Source organism: Thunnus maccoyii, chromosome 1 (genome assembly GCF_910596095.1).
Source record: "Thunnus maccoyii chromosome 1, fThuMac1.1, whole genome shotgun sequence".
Classification (NCBI taxonomy): Eukaryota; Metazoa; Chordata; class Actinopteri; order Scombriformes; family Scombridae; genus Thunnus; species Thunnus maccoyii.
In genome coordinates this window covers 11,410,182-11,431,061 of record NC_056533.1, presented here as the reverse complement: position 1 = coordinate 11,431,061, position 20,880 = coordinate 11,410,182, and the positions used below count along the sequence as shown (strand labels likewise).

Sequence of the window (20,880 nt, the reverse complement as noted above, 5' to 3'; positions counted from 1 at the left end):
GTTTATTGCACAGTTTGAAATGTATGGAGATAAGAGAAAGACTGAAGAGAACAACAGAAACAACTGAAGTTTTTTTAGGTCAGAATCTCAGCTGTCATATAAACACATGCAGACACTCTCCCTCCACACATGGTATGTTGGCAGTTTAGCTGTTTGAAGTGAATAAACAGCAAAAACATCCCAGTGGTCAAATTCACATAAAAAAGACAAGGAGAAAATTTGCCTGGTATAGGGTATAATCTGAATTCACTTGAGATGTTGTACACTTGAATTTGAAATGCACATTATTAAACACTGAAACAAACACAGTATGAGTTTCTATACAATCCCCTTCTGTTTCTCTGGAGAAAAAAATAACATAGGCCAAGCTCCTTGTTAGCATGGTAAAGACGAAAAAATCGTAAAAATGGAGTGAAATTTAAATATCCTTTGGCTTTTACCTATTACTGAAAATGAAACAGTCATGATGTGATTGAAAGAACATAGACTGAAACAACCATTTGGCATTGACATGTAGGTTGTAGTATCATTTTAAAGTGCTTACACAGAACATAGAAAGGGATACTGTGGTAACATGTTGATTACAGATGAGGATTATATATAATAAAATACACACAGACATGCAAAATAACTGTATATATAATTTTTAATTACTTACAGAGTAAGGTAATTGCAATTAATTATCATATACCAACAGGTCACATGGACTTAAATGCAGTGTTTTCATGGGAGTGGCTTAGTGTGTTTGGGGAGTGGCTGGCTTGTTCACACATTCTGCCTTGTTCACTACGATAGGCAGAGCCGAGAGCTGAACTGGGATACTCAGTGTAGTACATACATCATATTCACTAATTGCACCATCTGTGGAGTGTTGTTGTGCTTGTTTTACAAACCCTCCAAACGCTGTACAGTATTCAGCAGATGGGCTCATGCGGCCAGTGAGCTACTTCTGACTCAAACTGCTTCACCAGCTAGTTTTCTAAGTTGGAGAAATAAACTTCTCAGACAGAGACGCGCGGCGGAGGATACGGACGCAGAGTAGCGCAGTGTTTTGACGTGCGGACTTACTTTGCGGTTATCATTACCACTTTATTACAGTCTTCATTTTTTTTCTCCTTTTTTCCTGCATCTGAAGGGGGAGGAAAAGGAGGTGGACCCACGCTCAGTCGCCGGTCTCGTGGCTTCTTTGTATACAGCAGCAGCTGTGTGTAAATGCATGGGCACACAGCGCCTGCTGCTCCTTGAGGGACAGCTTATTGGGCTCAGTCCAACCTTCATGTGTGCTTGCTCAGAAATGAAGCGGCTCAACCAGGCGTAGAAGAGGAATATCGAAACTTTACCTAAACCTGTTTTCTTCGCCACCCCAGTATCTCATTCACCCCAACAAAGCCTGGGTCAGTTTCACCGCCTCTCTTTCTCCGTCTCCCTCTGTGCGCTTGGATTGTAAACGGCAGAAACAAATTGAGCTCCGTGCAGAGTAGGCTACAGCTACAGCTGCGCGGCTCCCTCACACACACATCATGGATGTAAGATTTTATCCGACTGCCGGTGGAAATTCTATTCCAGGAGATCCACCAAACCTGGATTTTGCCCACTGTTTGGGCTACTACAACTTCAACAAGGTGAGAAACTCCTCTGTTTTCGCGGTGTAGTCTTGTATGCCCACGTTGGTGCTGAAATCTCACCAGTGCGCCGTAACCCCGGGCTAATCTAGCTTTAATTAATGCAAATCTGTTCAAAATTAAGTACATTTAAAACTAGTGGTATGTTCATTTTCATAGTTGCCTCCACTTGTTTCCTCCCGACTTAAACCACTAATCATTGCTGTCTTTCTGGAGTTGCTTAATTAATCCCCCCCTCCTCCCCTCACACACACATACACACACACACACACACACACACACACACACACACACACACACACACACACACAGCAACAAACTTTGCTGTCGTTTATTAGTGATGGAAATGATAGCACAAGTGTAGTGACACTGTGCTACTTTACAGCCTCGTTGCACTGCCAAACTCTCACCAGAGTGATGTGATTCACAGTCATGGGCGCTGTTGGCTATACAGTTTCATGTTCTTGAACATCAGTGGTGGATCATTGCATCAGCACCCTACAATCTTGCATTAGAATGTGATAAAAGTAAGATACAGTGTATCAAGTGTCAAATAAAGTGCTCTGCTGGACTGTGATCATGTTTAATGACTCTCATGATGCAGTCAAATAGCATGTTATAGAAGCACTTGTCTGTCCTTTGGCATGTAGATGTGCTAGTGTGTTATTTTTTATCTAAATGGACAACAACATAAAAGCCATTCTCACAAATTATAGGGTATTTAACTAGCTTCAATACACCAGGATTGCTGTTGATAAGTTCAGTACTTGCAGATATGATTGAAAATGAACACTTATTATCTGGAAACAACTTCACAGCTTACACACACACACACACACACATACAAAGAGAAATAGCGTACATTTAATGTTTAGTATGAATGTGCTCATTATCAGCATTGCGCTGCATTGTGAACTTATCTTATACATGGCAACAGTAAACCTTCAGACTGTCATACTAATTAGTCCCTCCAGGATATCATAGAGTATTTTTGTGATTGCGGCCAAAAATGCTTGATTTTGCAGTAGCTTTTCTCAAAATTTATTGTGTTTTATGTGCTTTTTTGTGGTACAATTGCGAGAATAAGAAAAAATTGCAAGCAAAGGAAAATAGTGTGGTTTTGGTTTAAAAAACCAAAAAAACCCCAAACAAACAAAAAAAAACTACCAATGAAGAGTCATATGTAATCACTTCTGGCGCGCTGCAATGACGTAAATTACCATGACATGAAATGTGACACTTGGTCCAAGTCACAAGGAGTCTGTTGATATGGCCATTTCATGCGGAAAAGTTGCGGTAATTTAGCAAATTTGCAAGCTCTTGCGTTAATATTTGCAATCACAAAATCACAGTTTTCTGGGGGGGACTATTTAATGTGGAGGAATCGCGGGAATTTAGCAAAATTGCAAGCTGCCGCAAATATTCTGGAGATTGGTTGAATTTGCATATTGCGATTGCAAGATAAACACCACTACAAAAATGAGCTACAATTTGAAATATCAAGAACACTAAAGAACACTATGAAAGTAGATTAACTTTATAAATTAACTTTACATAAATTAACTAAGTGAACAAAAATAAATAAATACATTTTGCTGAGGACCAGTCTACATATTAAGTAAGTAAACAAAATTACTGTATTTAGTAGTGGCTGGGGCCTTTATTTACCTCAACTGCAGAGGGCACCAGGCTTTATTGAAAGCAGGCTTATATTAGAGAGAGGCCTTTATTTCTAATTCCCTCTATTTGATAAGCACATTTGCTCATATTTTAGTATGAAGCCTCCTTGTTTTCTGATCTGCTGCTGTTTGCTCTGTTAAATTTTTGTACAGCTTTACTGGTAATTACAGTAATCCGCACCAGAGACTTCTGCTGGCTTAGCCGGCTAACTTCCGGTTAGCTCTCTGCTAACTTGAATGGGGATAAAATAACTTAATTGTGCGACTCTTCTAGACTTTCCCAATGTTATTGGACCAAATAGATCAAATTCTGATAGTGAAACAAGTCATTTTGGGGGGTTGTGTGAGTTTTGTTACATTACTAACATAATGAGAGATCAACAGCCTGCGTCTGCAGTGGTGGCATCGGGTTGGTTGGAATGGCGAGGACACAGAAGACGGAACTGTGTCTTGAGACTATGGACATCTGTGTTGCGGTTTTGCTCTCAGTTTCAGAACCTTTACACACCTACTTAATATTGTTTATAAATTGTTTTATTCACTTCCCAGCACTGTTTCTAAGTTGGAAATGTCATTAACATTCTTGAGGTATGACAAGTTTATTAACTCCCTAACGTCATGTAAAACACAGTTGATGGTTTGTGATATGTTGTCAGTGATGTAACACTTGAACTGTTGGACCCCTAGATCCATCAGCAGCTTGACTCCCATTTTCTCCAGTAAGAGGGAATATCACTGTGACAGAAAAAATTACACAACTACTGCATGCTGTTTTTATAAAGTCTAAACAAAGGTACCCACACCCCTCCTCACACACACATACACACGCACAAACTACCCCCTCCCAAATTATTCAGCCTCATAGTGCAGCCCTGTTTGCCCTTGCAATCTGATGCTGCTCAAAACAGTTACCAGGTTTGTCTCACTGTTTCATCAGCTCTTTGTCATGTGGCCAAGTTGTCATATGTGCCCAATTTCATCATGTCTTCATCAGCCTTGAGAAATTTTAACTACATTGCTTTGAATTGGTGTAAGAGTTGAAGTGCGATTTTATTCCTACTCATAAATTCCCCAGGTCAAGTGAAATTTTCCATCTGTAACAGTAATTGGCCACAATGCAAAAGGAGGCAGGGCGGGAGAAGGAGGGTTGTGAGAAGGTGCTTATCCAGTATCTCTACCAGCTATGTTGGAGAGGGAGTGGGAGAAGGAGGGAGAGCGAGCACAAAGCATGCATTTCATGCTAATTACAATGCCTTTCCGTGGCGAACAAATAGCCTCTTTTGCATGCATCTTTCAAATAAGCCTCCGATTTATTTGAATCAACTCGTTGAAAGGTAGCACAATGGAGAGCAGTTAGTCATCCAAAAGATGCGTCATGCTTACAAGTCAGACAGAACTGAAGTATTACTTCTTTAATCTATTTATAAGCTGTCACAGCATCTTTGCAAACAGCAAAACTTTCACTTGATTCACAGTTTTTATTTGAAACAGGCAATACCCTCTCAAAAAGCTGGCACAGGAAATGTTCAATTTTAATGACAACAGAGGCAGAAGGACCCAGAGGCACTTTGAAACATCAGAGATTCTTTTAAATTTACAGAAAAATCCAAACGAGTGGCACAGACTTAATTAGGTGCTGCAGTCATGACTAATGAAGCTTCCTGTTTTTTGGCACTGAGATGAAGAAGAAACAGTGCTGCTGAAGAGAAACATGCCACAACCTCACACAGCCGAATAAGGCTTATAAAATATATTAAGCAAGAAAAATTACCTACTATAACCTGGTTCTCCCTTCATCAACACTGTCCTTAAAGATGTATAGGTTTATTACTGTGATATCATTTGTAAACATGTAATGCAGAGTGTTCAGGTGTGTGACAAGGCTGTCACAGCAGGGTCCGTTTCTCTTAAACTACCTTGACTTGAGGTTGAACACGTATCAGCTATGCTCAAGGGCATTAACCTGCCAAGGCCCCTTTTTTTCACTGATTGCTTGTTACTTTGAGAACTGAGCAGTTGTGTTGTTTTCAATTTACCTGTGATAACGACTCTTGCTTTTATTGGCTCTTTGGCTTGTGTTGAGAACACCTGGTTGTAGTCAGTAAAATTTATAAGACCTGCCTTTTTAAAGTTTGGAAAACTTTAAATGAATACATGGGTTTATGTATTTATGCATCTAGTTTTCATTTTTCTAATTTTTCATTTTGGTAATGCCAGTGATGTGAGACATTTAAAGTTATGTGTTTTTTTCTGGGCAAGCTCTTCAGTCATGCACTGTGTTAACCAAAGACAAGGAGCTGTTTGGATTTGTCTGGTTTTGGTATTTGTAAAAGTCAAATGTGATTGACTTTAATGGTTTCATGAAAGGGACCCAGTCTTATTCCCATATTTATGGCCATCTGGTCTTTTTTTGGTCTAAGGTTTAATAATGTTTCAGATACAGTATCTATTTAGTGTAGGCTTTCATTACCTCCAGGCGCAGAGGGACTGAAATTACCAACAGATGTTAATACAAACTCTTTACCTTCACTGGTGCTAACGTTTGAGGTTTATTCGAAAAACTAATTCCAGCACCACCAAGACTCATAATTCTTTGTAGTCAGGAGTTGACCTGACATCAGATTTTTTTAATGGCACTAATGTAGGGCTACAAATAAAATGTCAGAAAATGGTGAAAAATGTTGATCACCATTTCCCAAAGTCCAAGATGCAACCTCAAATTTCTTGTTTTGTCTCGACCAACAGTCCACAAAGATATTCAGTTTACTATCATAGAAGACTAAAGACACCAGAAAATATTCCAATTTAAGAAGCTGGAACCAGAGATTTTTGGCATTTTTTCCTAAAAAATGACTCAAAACAATTAATCGATCATCAAAACAGTTGGCGATTAATTTTCTGTCGATCAACTAATCGTTGCAGCTCTACGCTAATGTAGAGACATATGGACAAACATATAGATACATACCTTCATAGCACATGTAGATGAAAATGTGCTAACTAAAATAATCCTGTTGGTGTTGAAAGCTGTAAAGGCAACATACAACTTTTGTGCACTTTTGTGATGCAACAGGCTAGAAGTCATTATTAACTTCTAAACTGACAGCTTCTTTTGACTTTAATACAACAACAAGGAAAAGTTACTTGATGACAAATCTTCCATTGCTGCACATAATGTACTTTTGAAGCACTCTTTGAGAATGTGTATATACTCTGTATTTTATTATCCACTCTTTGATATGAAAGTGTAACTGCTGTAAAGACAGTGATTAGGAAGTTGTTCAGACTGTTCGACTTAACATGATGATGAATGGCTGCAGCTGCAATTATCAGAGGATTTTATTGAGCCTGTAAAATGCACTGTAGGTGAAACAGAAGCCTGCTCATGGTTGATGTGGCTGCTACTGACCCATGTATATGTAAAGAAACCAAAAGTAACAAAGACTGAAGGAACTGAGGGAAGTGAATTACTGTACTTTCTCAGCAGCAAACTCTCTGGGCAATAACCTTTCATTGTGTCCAAACCACAGTGGGCCAGGCTTCTTTTGTCTCTGCCGTCCCTGCTGTTTTACAGGGAGGGAAGGGGTTAACACTCTGCTCAACCAGGGGGCCTTGTGCATCTCTCCAGTGTACACAGCTGGTGCCATTTCATCACACACATTCTAAACATATCCAAACACTACTTTAAATGTGTGTGTGTGCGTGTGTGCGGTGCTGGTGTGTGTTGGGGTGGGGGGAGTGTAACCTCAGAGGTTGTCTGCTTTGTCAAGCTTAACAGTTGATGGATATGACTCCAAGGTACATGTTAAATGTTAAAAATGTCACAAGAAGTGAATAGCTGATGTGTTTTGCTGAGTCTTTTAATTGTAGCTTGTCAGGAGATGTAGTGCAACAGATTTATTAAACACCTAATTTTCCCACTGAGATTAGAGAGTGTTATTTTTAGTCTGCCTGCTCCAAGACACACTATACTTGGAGTTCCTGCCACTAAGAATGACTGCTCTGTCTGACTGTTCTGTGATCTGCCACACTACACGTATGCCTACACAGAGCAGATGTTCACATTTAGTTAATGCATGGCTCTCTACTTCCTGCATGATGTCGTAGCATGGATGTCTGCTGAACAAAGCTGATGATTGTTGCTATGATAGTACGAGAGAGTCATATTGCTGGAAACTATATGTTTATGAAAACTTGCTTTTAAGGGATTCACAGTGATTTTTTTCTAAAGAAAATATCCACACCAGAGCTGTAACGGCCTCATATTAAACCATGAGCCTGATAGTTTCTGATTGCTGTGGCACCGCATTTTCACAGCTGTCACTCTTTACTTTGTTGATCATGTTGAGACGTTGACATATGGCATGTATGCACGCGCACACACACCAACTAAGTCCCTCAGAATTTGTTTCAACTCATTTCTACTTGTATTACCTGTATAATGTGTTGATTCGAACCAACAGTCTGAACCTGTGGGAGACATAAGACCAGATTGTCTGCTTTGTTTATGAGGTGAATATGACAAAGGCTCTGAAATCTTAGACAGACATAGACCATTACCCAGATCAGCACTCGTAAAGGCCTTCTCTAATCCTGCCATCACTGCTCATAAATCCACTTCATTACATCTCCTCGTGCATTACTCAGTGTGGTTCATTTAAGCAGACCTCACACTCTTAAAACTGTTTCTCATCTGGTGGGCTGTGGACTAAAAGGGCATCATGTGTCATTCTGGCATAGCTGTAGACAAAGTATATATGTATATGTGATCTCATGACCATGTAAAGCCAGTAAAGAATGCTTAGGCTACATGTTGTATGTCTTCATAGAGAAGGCTACCATTTGTGCATACATTATTCTTTTTTCCTTGAGGATAACCTCTGGCAGTGCTATTCCCTACAGAGCTTTACAGGTCCACACTGAACAAAACACCCTGCTTCTTCTTGTAGCTTGTAGCTATTGTTTCAAAAACATCTCTTTCAGTGATACAAAGTTGTAGCATTTAGTGTTGTTATTTAAATGTCCTATAAATGGTTTACTTGAGTTAAAGAGGACTTGAATATCAAAACATAAGTTTTCTTCCAGATTGCTTTAAGAGCTATTTCATCAGATTCACAATAGTGAGTTTATGCAGTACAATGCAATCTGCTACGCAAATGAAAATGACTCCTTCCCTTATTATTTCTTTTCTCCAAAATATGTAATTATTTGCTGCTTCATTACAGTGCAAATGAAACATGACACAGTAATAATTCTAATGTTTAATTTATTTTGATGATGATTAAACCATGTATAACCTCACTCACTTAAATTGCAGTTGTGTAACAGAACAAAAACGTTTTGTTTTGTTTTTTTTCTTTTGTGAGGAGATACACAGTCACAGAAGCTAAGTCATGGTTCCACACAGAAAATGAACTTTCCTATAAGAAAGTTGTTAACCTTACCTGCAGGTCCTTATAAAGGAGGAAAAGTCAGCGAGGGGTTGAGTTTTAGTTTGAGGATTTGATGATCTTTAGATAAGACCGAGATACTACTTGACTCAAGTACCACAAACACTTCAGAAACTAGAGTTTCGCAAAGCTGTATATACTGACATGAAAAATATTAAATCTACTGTGGGTTTGTTTATCTTGTAAGTTCAAAGGTAAAATTAACCTTCTGTAGGCGTTTTGAAGGAGTCTTCTCATTTTTTGGTGAATACTGTGCCCCTTTTGTGCCCCACGAGAGATATTTTTCCACCATGATAAACCGTTTTAATCTGGTTTTGGCTCACTACATCTTTGACAGCCTCAACCTTGCTGACTTATTAAAAGTAAGGGAAAAACTCCCTGTGCCCCCAGAAACTGCTTTTACCGTGAATTAAGCAGTTTTCAAAAGGACCAGTCAATCACTTCTGGTTGGCTGATTCAATAAGTGTTGTGTCCCTATAGTGGTTAGCCTCACCGTTAAGTCACATTCATTTTTAAAGCTTTCCAGAGAGGCAGCCATTCCATGTTTCATAGATCTAATGTCCAATTCTCTTAATGGGCTCACAGACTGTATCAAAACATTCAGCTGTTTTCCTTTTAACCTGACTTGCTTGATTTAAGCCCTCAGCTCTTTTCAAGGAGCATAGGCCACTGACAAATGTCCTCCATCTCACACAGTTATGAGTAATATTTTTAGGCTGGACCAGTTGAATTCACTGCTGCTATCTCTGTATTAGACTTCTTTCCTCCAGCTGTCCCTGCTATTTACTTTTAAGTCAGTTTCCAATCGGGTAAAAGCAGAATATAGCATTTTCAAAATTGAGATATTATTCCTCTAACAGATAAATTACTCCTGTCAACTAAACAGAAATTGTTGGCTGAGTGCAGGATTTCTTTCTAAAGCAGCCTACACATAGAAATATTAGTCACTGTTCCAACAATTGTTCATGTGTCAGGTTGAGTGAGAATTTCTCTCTCATTAAGAGTGTATGGGCGGCAGGTGTGTGTAGTATTACATGTTACGCAGTGTGATTAATCCACCCTCTTTCACCTGCCCCCCTCCCACATCACACATTCCCATAATGCAGTGTGTTACCAGGTTGCACTAAAAGGACTGACTATAGTAGCAGGTGTGCAAATATCCCTCAGACCTGTTGGACAAACAGCTTAAATAATGGAGGTAAATAAAACTTTTGTTTGAATGGTCGAATAGACGGCATGTTGGAACACACTGCTGCAGTGTTCAAAGAAGACTAACTTTAAGTAAAACTTGTTTATCACACAGAATAACATGTTGGCACCACTTTGTCAAATGTTTTAAAATAGTTGAGCCTTTTCTATTCCAATAACAGAAGTACATTTTGACATTTGTGTTTTATTTTTCATCTTTAGCAACAAAGTAACTGAATAAAATGAAATAATGAGAAGATGTTTGGCAAAAGTTTGATTTTTGATTTTAAAAAATAGACTCATGTATTTGCTGCTAAGGTGAAAAAAATAATCTTGGTTACTGTTTTGTCCCCGTTTTGCATGCTTCTGTTCACCCTGGTGAGTTTTCCCATGAGTATCTTCTAGTTGTCACTGATTGTCGAAGGCTCCCTCTCAAACATAATGTCTGTTTGTGGCAGCAGGGTAGTATTAACGTCTATCTGAGCAGTTACTGCCATAGCAATAATACTGCTGCCTATAAACCTACTTCACCCTCTAAATGAGATTTAATAGTTGCCTAGAATTGGAAAACTGCCATCTCACCCTGCCACAGTTTGATTGGATCTTTTAAATACGTGCGTTAGACTGGTAAGAATATTCTATTGCATGAATACAGTGTTTTTCCTTTTAAAAATATCCTTTGCCATAATTCATGTTCAAGTTTGAATGATATCAAGATATCAAGACAGTATGCTGATGGAGGACTGTCTAGCTGTAAATCCATCGTGTTGAACAAGTTTATTTGAAACAATCACTCATTCCCAATTTATGTCTTTTTTTATTTTTTGTTTGTTGTGTCCAATATAAAAAATGTATTGTGTTGATAAAAGAAACACAACCTTGGCAGCATTTGTTTCCTACTATTTGCCAGTGCATATTCGTTGTGTATGAACATATTTTCTAGGAAACAGTGTTTATGATGACTGTGACATCATTCTTACATCATTCTTTGAACTTTAATTGTCCAACAGTTGCCTTCACTTGAATGATCAAAGCTCTCAACATGTCACTGAAATATCACTTTGAGAATTCTTTGTCAGATTTACCGTTTGATGAAAATCCTCCAGTATTCATGAATCTATCCAGCTTTCATTCAGTTACATGATTAAAAGGAACAATGGACATTGCCTCAGTAAAAACTCCAGCCACATAATAAGGGTCCAGTCCCTGAAACCTCAACTGGGATTATGAATAGGGTCCATGAAATTCTTGAGCCGACTTCTGATATTTCAGGAGTTGAAGCTGAGCCTCATTCACAGCATGTCCTTGTTTATTGTGATGTGTGTGTTTCTGCTGGCTTGTGAACTCTCGCATGTGGTCATAGTGTGGGATGGCAGAAGTAGAAACAAGATCAAGGTCTGCAGGCTTCAGCATTGGCAGGGTTTCCCTCACTGGATTGCCACTGACAATTCTTTCAAATGACATTCCTTCCAAGGAAACTGATCTAGTTCCTCGTCTTTGGAGGTTCTGACTCCCGGTGTAACTTTTCAAATACCTGCACAGCCTAGGAAAAGGGATCTCTCTCTCTTTTTTAATAGGCTTCAGTACATTTGTGTCTTACCCGCTGATAAACAAGAAGAGAAGCTGAATGATTACACTGTTTCAAAGGCATTACAGGCAGCTGATTAAAGTGTTAGGCCGGAGTTATCCAAGGTTAACCGTCCATAATGAAACACTTTGAAAATAATGATACGCTGCATGGTTTTATGAAGGCTTGTGGCTGCTCAGCTCAGCAGTGGTGACCTTCAGCAGTTCCACGAGCTAATCGGAGCGATCCCGCGGCACCCCTGTAGATCCGAGACTCCATTAGCTTCTGATATGCATCTAGGAGAGCAGACCTCGTACAAGGTCTTTCTCTGATGCTGTTGTTGTGGCATTAAGGTCGCTGACCATCTTCTATTCCAACTCTCATCATGAGGCATGTCCGCCACCACATGTGGCACCACAGGCCAAAATGAAGTTGTTAGAAAAGAGAGTTTTTTACATTATGATCAATCAGCTGCTTGTCCAGAGAAACTTATAATGAGTTAAAACTAAAAGAAACTTCAGTTCTGAGATCAACAACATAACACAGTAACAGCTATGGTGCATTTGAAACCAGGTTGCGTAACAAAAATAATCATTTGAACAAGGTTACATCACTTGAGAGTTTTTGTGTTATTGCAGGGCATGTGGCCTGTTATCAAAAACAGCTGCGTATTGTAAACCTGGGTAGTCTGGATTACACTCTTGCCAGTTATTAAGCTTCATATTGAAAACTGGCTGCTATCCATGCCATACGATTACTAAGTAATACCTATTTAGAAACAGAAACAACAGTATTAGCTTTGGCTAACAAATGTAATATCTTTGGGGTGTTATAGTACATATTCAACACTGCCTGAAATATATGTTAATCTTTATGAAAAGTGTTTGCCTCTTATTACTAAAGAACAAAAAAGGAGGTTTTGAGATAATGAGACTGTAACACATCTTTTTAGTTTTATTCTTATGAATAAAACAGACATCATATTTCCTCTTACTGGGTTTGTTGATATACTCTCACAGATATACTTCTACAGGTCTGACAGGCATATTGCTAAATGACAAATATGTAAACTTTGGCTCATGGAATTATGTTGGTTTGGTGTTATCAATAATTACTCATTCAACAGTCAGTAAATTGTGTTAAAATACAATCAGTTGTGAAATAGCATTCTTTAGTATTCTAAGTATTTTGCTGAATTGTGTTATTTTCTGCTGTATGGGGGATATGGGGGATGCATGGAACTATATAAATAGATGTATTATCCTGTTGGCATGCTGAACATATTGAGAGAAAATCCTATCAGCTTTAGTTGATTGAGCAGTGAAGTGTCAACAAATTTAGCTGAACATGTTATAAATATGCACCCAGCTTACAGTAAGATTCCCAGTCCGAGCATAGCCACTGGTTTCTGTTTGATTGTTTTGTGGTGGAGAGATGACAAGTAAAGAGACAGCTCTATGTTCAGCTTCAGTATTAGTGTGTATTGATATTTTCAGAAGAATACATGCCTTACAGGAACTAATTAACAAATAAGAATAATTGCCCGGTTCTTTCATTCATCACCACAGTCTCTCATAACAGGCAAGCTTCAAGCAGAAACAACAAAGTAGTACATAAATCAAAGTAGTTTCCTTTGCCAAGCCAGAACCCCCTGGGAGGTACCTTGGTGCTTAATTAAAATCCAGAAGGATCATGTTTTAAGTGTAGGTGAGCGAGCACTGAATAACAATGACAAATCATGCCCCAGAGCATTAGTGGTGTGTTTTGGAAAAGAATAACAGCATATCTTCTTTTTTCTGCGCAATATAAATGAGATTTAATGTGGAAAAAAAAGCTGTTTTCAGAGCATTGTGGCACATGGGCTGTGGTAAATATAGCCTTTCCTGGCTGCAGAACCTGCCAAAACCAGGACTGACATATTAATCTCATAATTACCCATACAGGATTATAATGAAACAGCTCATTATTAGACATTATTTGATGGCTTACCCTTTTCAGTGCACTGTTTATCATCCCCTGTTAAGCCCTGCAATCCCTCACATGTGCCAGCCACAGAATATATCCATACTTTTGAAATATTGTCACAGGTCATCACTTACCAAAATACTGTAGATTTGATGTGACATGTGACATGAAAGCTATACCTCAGGAGAAATGTTCCCTCAGCAATTTAAAATAACAAGACCCCATATGGCGAATACAAAATAAATTAGCTTTTAAGATAATAGGTCGCTGTGGTTGGCAAAATAACTCTAAAGATAATAACCAAAGATAGAATCCGTAGATTAAAAAGATGCCAAATGATTAAGTTCATAAAATATTTTTGCAAAATGCCAATGTAGCATTATTAAGACTTCATATCTTTTAGAATAAAAGAGGTAGTGGCACACAGACATTCGCATGAACTTTCTCTATATTCTATGTATTGTGGGATGTCAGAGGCCATGGTAGCAGTCCTTAGGGCTATTGTTGTCCCTGATCTTTGAGTTGCTAGATCTGACAACTCTGAAGTGACCAGGCCAACCATCACTGACTGGTCTCTGGGCCACAGCCAGGGATACTGTGCTAAATCATCCGATGAAACACAACGTGGAATCACATTTTTCAGGGACGGCAATCGAAATATAAACTGTCCTACATACTGCTGTTTCTGCAAGCGTCAAAATTCTGGTGTGCACTGGCTTTTAGGAGAAGCTAAAAAAAGAAAAGTACATTAAAAAGGGAATGTGTGTAGTTATCAGCAGAAAAAAACCTCTCCCAAGTCAAATCCCCTCAATTACAGAGCTCTGGAGAGCTATCCCCAAGCAACCCTTCCATTGGCTAATCAGTCACAGCAAATTGCAGTGGTGAATATTTCAGACTCGACAGATTTGAATAAAGACATCATGATTATTTCACTGTTGTACTATACCCTCGAATAATTTTTAGAGGCCTTCAACTGGAGCCAGCATAAACTGCATAACTCCTGATTTAAGACGGGGAAAAAGTCGAGGGGAAAAAAGCAAACACAGGGGCTGTCAGTCAATGTGGCAAGCTAATTGGGTCGATCTCTTTAGCGAAGATGAATGAAGAGATTAACTCTCCCTATGTGTCCAGTGAATCTCCCCCTCTGGCTCCAGGTAAATTAGCTGATGACAAGTTGACAGTGGGAATTCTGTTTTTCACTCCAACTTAAAGCTGCAGTCAGTATTACCAGCACGGCGCCCCCTGTTGAAATAACTGATTTTCTCATGACAGGCTTTGTTTATCTATTGATTAATTGGATTAGTGACATTTGGGTTTCAGAGTTTATTGACTGAATGCACCTGACTGACATGGGAAAACCTCTTACATGTATTTTAGTCTGTTAAAGGTTACTGTAAAATTAAAACTGTACATCTACATTTATTGCTGTAAATAAACACACATCCCTTAAATCTATCATATAGTATCTACTCAGTTCTTCGCTATGGCTTCTTTTAAATGGTTGATGAGCAGTTCAATGTGAAATCCTCCCGTCTGCATATGTACAACAGGGTGCCAGGAGATCTGGGCTACAATACCACATGTTCTGATGCTCTCTGCAGACTATATATATATATATATATATATATATATATATATATATATATATATTATACTCACAGAGAATTGAAGAAGCGGGTCAAACATGAGCCTAATGAAGACAAATGAAGAGTGATGGGAGAACATGTGCACAGGAAGGTGTGAGTGCAGAGCAGACTGTGCCTTGCTCTCATTTATTTTAGCAAAGAAACTCACAGCATGGTCCTAAAATAGAGGTCAAGGCTCAAATACAGAAAATGTCAGTGACCCCCTTTTTTAGCTGCCTGTACTGGAGTAATGGGAAAAAAGTGCTCTGAAGGGAACTGTGGTCAGAGGAGGAAATCAATACAGCTGTAAAGGGGGCTTGTACAAATACAATGTATCCGATTGTTTTCAATTGTAAAGAGACAGATTCAGGGTTATTTGCTAGTACACTCAAGAACATGTCCACTGTAGCTACATCTACATGACTAATGGTTCTGCAAATTATTTTGATTTATAATCATAAGTTTATTTTTTTTGAAATTTCAGTGTGTATATTCTATGCATGGCAGTGTAAGTTTTGTGTGACAAGCTGAAATTACTGGAATGGATTTTCACTACTTTGTGTGATATGATCAATAGGGAAATTGAGTCTTGGAAAAATGGTCACATTTGATTGGCCATGCACTGACAAGTATCATCAACAAAAGAGAAGAATTTTTGCATAGAGCTGAGCACTTTGCTAACATACCTTGTTCTCTTAAAAAAGCACTGCTTCAACACACAGCAGACCTCCAGGTTTCTGTGTGCCTTTCATCTCCAACCTGTCGTTTTACACAGAGGAGAGGAATCATTTTTTTGCGTTATGACTAAAAGATGTGTAGAGTGTCTTTGTTCTGAATCTCTTTAAATGTCAGTGCAATGATATGGAATCAAAGTTGAAGCTTAGTGTTTGTAATTATTCAAAGCTGGTATCTTAATCTCGCACTGCTTTTGAAGTAGGAAATGTTAAAGTGACATTTTGAGTTTAAATACTGTTAAAAACATTAGCGAGGCACTTAGTCTGATGATTCCTGTCACAAGAAAAACAATGTCTGCGACTCAACAGCCGTCAGGTTTGCTAATGATGTCCTGGTGTGCTGTCAATCTACCAGATGAACGGACAATAGTATGCCAAGGAGAAGAATGCTTGAAATAGCTAATTGCTTCTTAGAGTCTGCTCAACCATTCTGTAACTACTATGTGTTCACAGATGTCTTTTCCAGCTGCTATTTCATTATAGAACTCAAAGACATTACAGAAGCAATGCACTGCTTTCTTTATGAGCCTCTGTTGTTGCACATCAAGTCATAATGATACATTGTTGCAACCACAGTGGGAGGAAAAAAAGGCACGTACAGAAACAGCTCAAAGTAACATCCATATCTGTGCATTTTCATTATTTCACCTAATTTGCCCCAGTCATTCCACTAATCTCCGCCAACTTGTTGATTGTCAGTTTGGAGACACATTTCTGGAGAGGAGCTGGAGAGTATTTGCAGCCGGACCTCTGTCAGTAGCGCCAAGCAACACAGCCACAAATTGGAATGTGGTACAGCTCTGGGAAAGCAGCCAAGATTTAAATTAGACAATAACCTCTGCTCTCTCTATATTGCCTCTCTTTTCCAGCTGCAGGCCTAGCCATTTGTTTAATACAGTCAGCCCTGTAGTATATAATAGACTGATATATGAGTCACCGCTCAGCAGTTTGTGTTTTTCAGATTTATAGAGATTGAACAACTGGTCGGTTTGTGCTCATTGTGGGTTTATGGTAAGAATAACAGAAAAGACACAGGTTGCACACCAACTTGGAAAGTACTGTCACAGCACATACTGAAAGGAAGAGGCAAAGAGACTTTGACGAAACATCCAACTGACTGCATACATAACTACATATGAGAATTTGGCTGTATACTTTTTAAAAAGTATTTTTGTAAAGATAGAAGTAGTTTTGATAATTTCTTGTGTTTTTTCAAATATCTCAGCCCCTAGAAAGAGTATTTTTCATGTTGTAGACTGTTTATTTCTGGAAGTTAATGATAATTTGTTTCAGATACCATTGAACCAAGCTAGCCACTGGGCAACGTTGTTCAAAAGAATGCTTTACTTTGTATTAAGGCTCGTAATGGGCTGAATACCTCAATGTATCTTCTCTTAATGTTGTTGCTTTGAAAACACTGGGCTTTTGTACCTGTACTGTAAATGGGCAACATGCATTGTTTTTACTCATAAAATCCAATATTTACTTCCTGTGCCATTACTTGATAGGAACTAGTGGGTCCATCACTAAAAGCTCTTGACTGTGCACTTTCCCAAAGCCGGTTATAATGAGTGTATTAGCCAGTAACAGCACACTGGGAATAGAAAAATGCATCTGTGCTGCAAGAGCAATAAGAGAGGACTTCACTCCCAGCAGCTTTCAATAGAGCTTTATATGAATCCAAGTCCCAGAGCTCATAGCCATCCATCCGACAAACCAAGAGAAGTAGCACAACCGTCACCATTAGTGCCACCAAAAACAAACCCATTTCCAGTGGCAGAAAGCTGTTTCTCTCCTGTATGACATTTAACCATGTAATTTTTAGTTATTAGCCTCCTTAACCCCACAGCACCCTTCTGCTCTGTAGTGGAAGAATGGCAAGCGCAGCAAAGCGAGCTCGGTTAAAATCCACACCTCTGATACCATCTTGAGTTGGAGTTGCTTCAAAGCTGCTGAGAGTAAACAGCCTTGAGACATGGCTTAGCAGTAAAAGCAAGACAACACCACCAAGCCAAGCCTCTCTCATGTTTCTTCCTCAAGAGCTGTGTGTCCATGCAACAGCAGCCATTGTGAGAAAGCTACACCATGTTTCTGAGGCCCTCTCCATCGCCTAAGCTCCTTTGTGGCTGTGGGCCAATGGCTTTGCACCCCACCAGATCAAAGATGGAACCCCATTTAGCTTGCGCTTTCTTTTAGGATTTGCTCTTGAGAGTACAGAGCAGACTCAACAGCTAGAAAAAAAAACGGGATGTTGGATGTTGACCTGCATAGTGTTGAGACTACTGGGCTCAGGCTATGGGTCCATTATGACAAATGCTTAGATCATCTTTGTCTTGGCAGCATTTGCAAGTCTTAGGCCTCAGAGAAAACAGTAGCTATGGTGAACCTCAGTGTATTTTAGTTTCATTGTGCAACATGGTGGCGTTGGATGTGGCTACTTTATGCTACAAAACTATGGTGTTAATGTGTTAATGAGTTGTCACTGTGTTTACTCTTAGAATCAACACTTACACATAAAACGGGATGATAGAGAAGCCAAGGATGTAGCGTTATTTTACAATGTCAGTTAGTTTTAACTATGCTTTTACATTGGGGGACCCAGTAATATATGGTTGAAGGTCTCAAAAATCATAGAATACTTTAGTTAACACAGTTTAGGCACCATAACATTACTGTTGTCAAGCAGGCGTTGAAGATAGCATTATTTTTTTTTTTTACTTGCTAGTTGTAAAAGATGAGGGGATTCCGATAATACAGTGTGTGCCAGAAGTTTACTTTTCTGTGAACCAATGTGTGAACTAATGCAGTAAACTCCACTAATCTCATTCTCAAATACTTTAAAAGAAATGCAGAGATCTTACAAATACTGTTTGCCCTGGTCTGCTTGTGTACACTGCGTCTGTGCTGAATATAAATTTAGCCCCAAGGAATATGCTGAACGCACAAACTATAGCTCGCCTTTTACTGTCTTTCAACACTGCCATAATGACTGGGAAGCTTGAAAAAGCATAATACGTATTTGCTGAGCTGTGAAATCGCTTAAAGTTTTTCCTTTATTTTGATAGTTAAGCTTGTCGTTTTGGTTGGATATGCAAACTTACTTTCATGCCCCGTGACAGACTGGTAATGTTCCTCTACCATGAAGAGTCATTTGAAGAACAGAGGCTCTGTTTTTGGGTTTATTCATGACTACCTACATCTTTAATTTATGATCTAAATTTCAATAGACTCTACTGACAACATCTTCTATAAGTTTAAAGGAGTACAGGCCAGGTTTCGTTTAGTATAGACACTTGAATGTCAAACGTAGCACTAAATAAAGTGAGTGTAGCAGGGAACATGGTCTTTTATTGCAAGTTAGATATCCCAGCAAGGATTTAAACTGCGCCTCTAGGTCCACATTTACTAAAGCAAAACAAGCTGCGATGACACTAGCTCGGGCCACAGCGGTCAGTGTGGTGTGAGAGAGGAGATAATCAGCACACAGCCTGAACAAAACTGTCATCAGCTTGATTCGGATCCCAGATAAGACCTAGATTTTTTTTCTCACGCTGGACCCACCGCTCTGTTGTGATGGTACTCACACTGAGAGGCAGAGGAAGAATGAGATGCTTACAACGAACTTCCATTCAATGCTACCTTATGTAGTTGAAGACTTGCAGTGCTAATAGTGGAAGACAGTGCTGGGCTGGGGGAGTAATGATTTTAGCTTTAAACTGAATTACCAATCGATTCGGCCTGCAGATCAGAACACAGCTTGGGAGCCGGCTGTGTGGACATGCTGTTTTGTGGAGTCGCTTTACAAATTGACTGCTGCACACATAGGAGGAAATATGTCTATATACAGTATGTCAGCTTGGCACTGCATGCATGATGGCCTGCTGGGTGTGAATAGGCCTTGTGAGCACCAGAGAGGCAGCTGCAGAGTGTTTATGCTGAATTGGGTTGTAAATGAGCATGTATTTGGTGAGGAGGACCTCGGGAATCAGAAGATAACTTTCCCGAGGCTACAACAGGGCCCAACCAAGACTGCAGGAAAGGAAATGGTACTGCTCTTTTGAGTCTCCAATCCCCCGCACTGAATGAGAGGCTCAAACTTGGCGGTATGCCGAGCTTTAGAGGAAATTGAATAAAATAATACATAGCAAATTACCGTGGGTTTCTCTGGATTGGAGATTGAGTTTTAACTGTGGTGTTTTCGCTGTCTTTTATGGAGACCACTGGAGAACATATTAGCACAAGTGTCATGTTCCACAGAACACATGCTAGGCTGTGATTACTGAGCTCAAGCTGAACTGTAAAAATCGCTTGTCAGCAGTTGATATGTTTCTGGAAAAGCCTGGGCTCTTGATTGAATTAGTTTGGTGGTTTTCAGTGGGGAGGAAGAATGTGTCCAATTTGCTTACCTGCTGACAGACAGCACTGATGTTGTGACTTTTTGATTGAACTATAAAAACCGAGGAGCAGACGGCTGAAGCTGATTTGAAAATGCAGATTTAAAGAAAGCTCACTTTTTTGTTCTTGAAGTTTTTTTAAATGGAAAACAGCTGTGCCATGCATCTTTCTCAGTCATTCTTTATTATTCAATGACCATTGACAAAGCCGTATTTGATGTTCAGATGAGAAGGTATTGGCCAGCGCATGTTTTTCTATTTGTATGCATGCAGAGATGGCAGCTGTGCTATCAGAGGCTCTTCAGGCGTGTATTCTGTGGATCTTGGTTGTCCAGTTCATGTTTACTGATAGGATCTGTGTGGTTACTCCATCATATTGGGGGTGAGATGGGGTCATGTTGGTGCAATATTGTGTTCGCCCCAAGGTTGAAATAATTTTGTTTGCTATAATAGCTGTAAAACACCTTATTTCCCACTGGACATTCTTTCATACAAATATTCCTGCACTGGGATTTAAAAGGTGGGGAAAAAATCAACTGTCAAAATTACACTGGTGTTAGTCCGAAAAATAAAAAGTGTGCAGTATGCATGCTGATGCTTGTGATTTAAATTCTGATTGTAACTGTTTTGTTTGATAATGAATACCTCACTATGAC

The 20,880-nt window shown here is 39.2% G+C and overlaps 1 protein-coding gene across 1 annotated transcript in view; it reads left to right on the top strand.

Moving 5' to 3' along the window:
• Positions 1-581: 581 nt before the first annotated feature.
• Positions 582-20,880, top strand: part of tox3 (TOX high mobility group box family member 3) — a 44,216-nt gene continuing 23,917 nt past the window's right edge. The window contains exon 1 of the mRNA XM_042419822.1: positions 582-1,622. Within this exon, the coding sequence (XP_042275756.1) occupies positions 1,521-1,622 (102 nt within the window). The 5' untranslated portion in view covers positions 582-1,520. The remainder of the gene's footprint in view (positions 1,623-20,880) is intronic.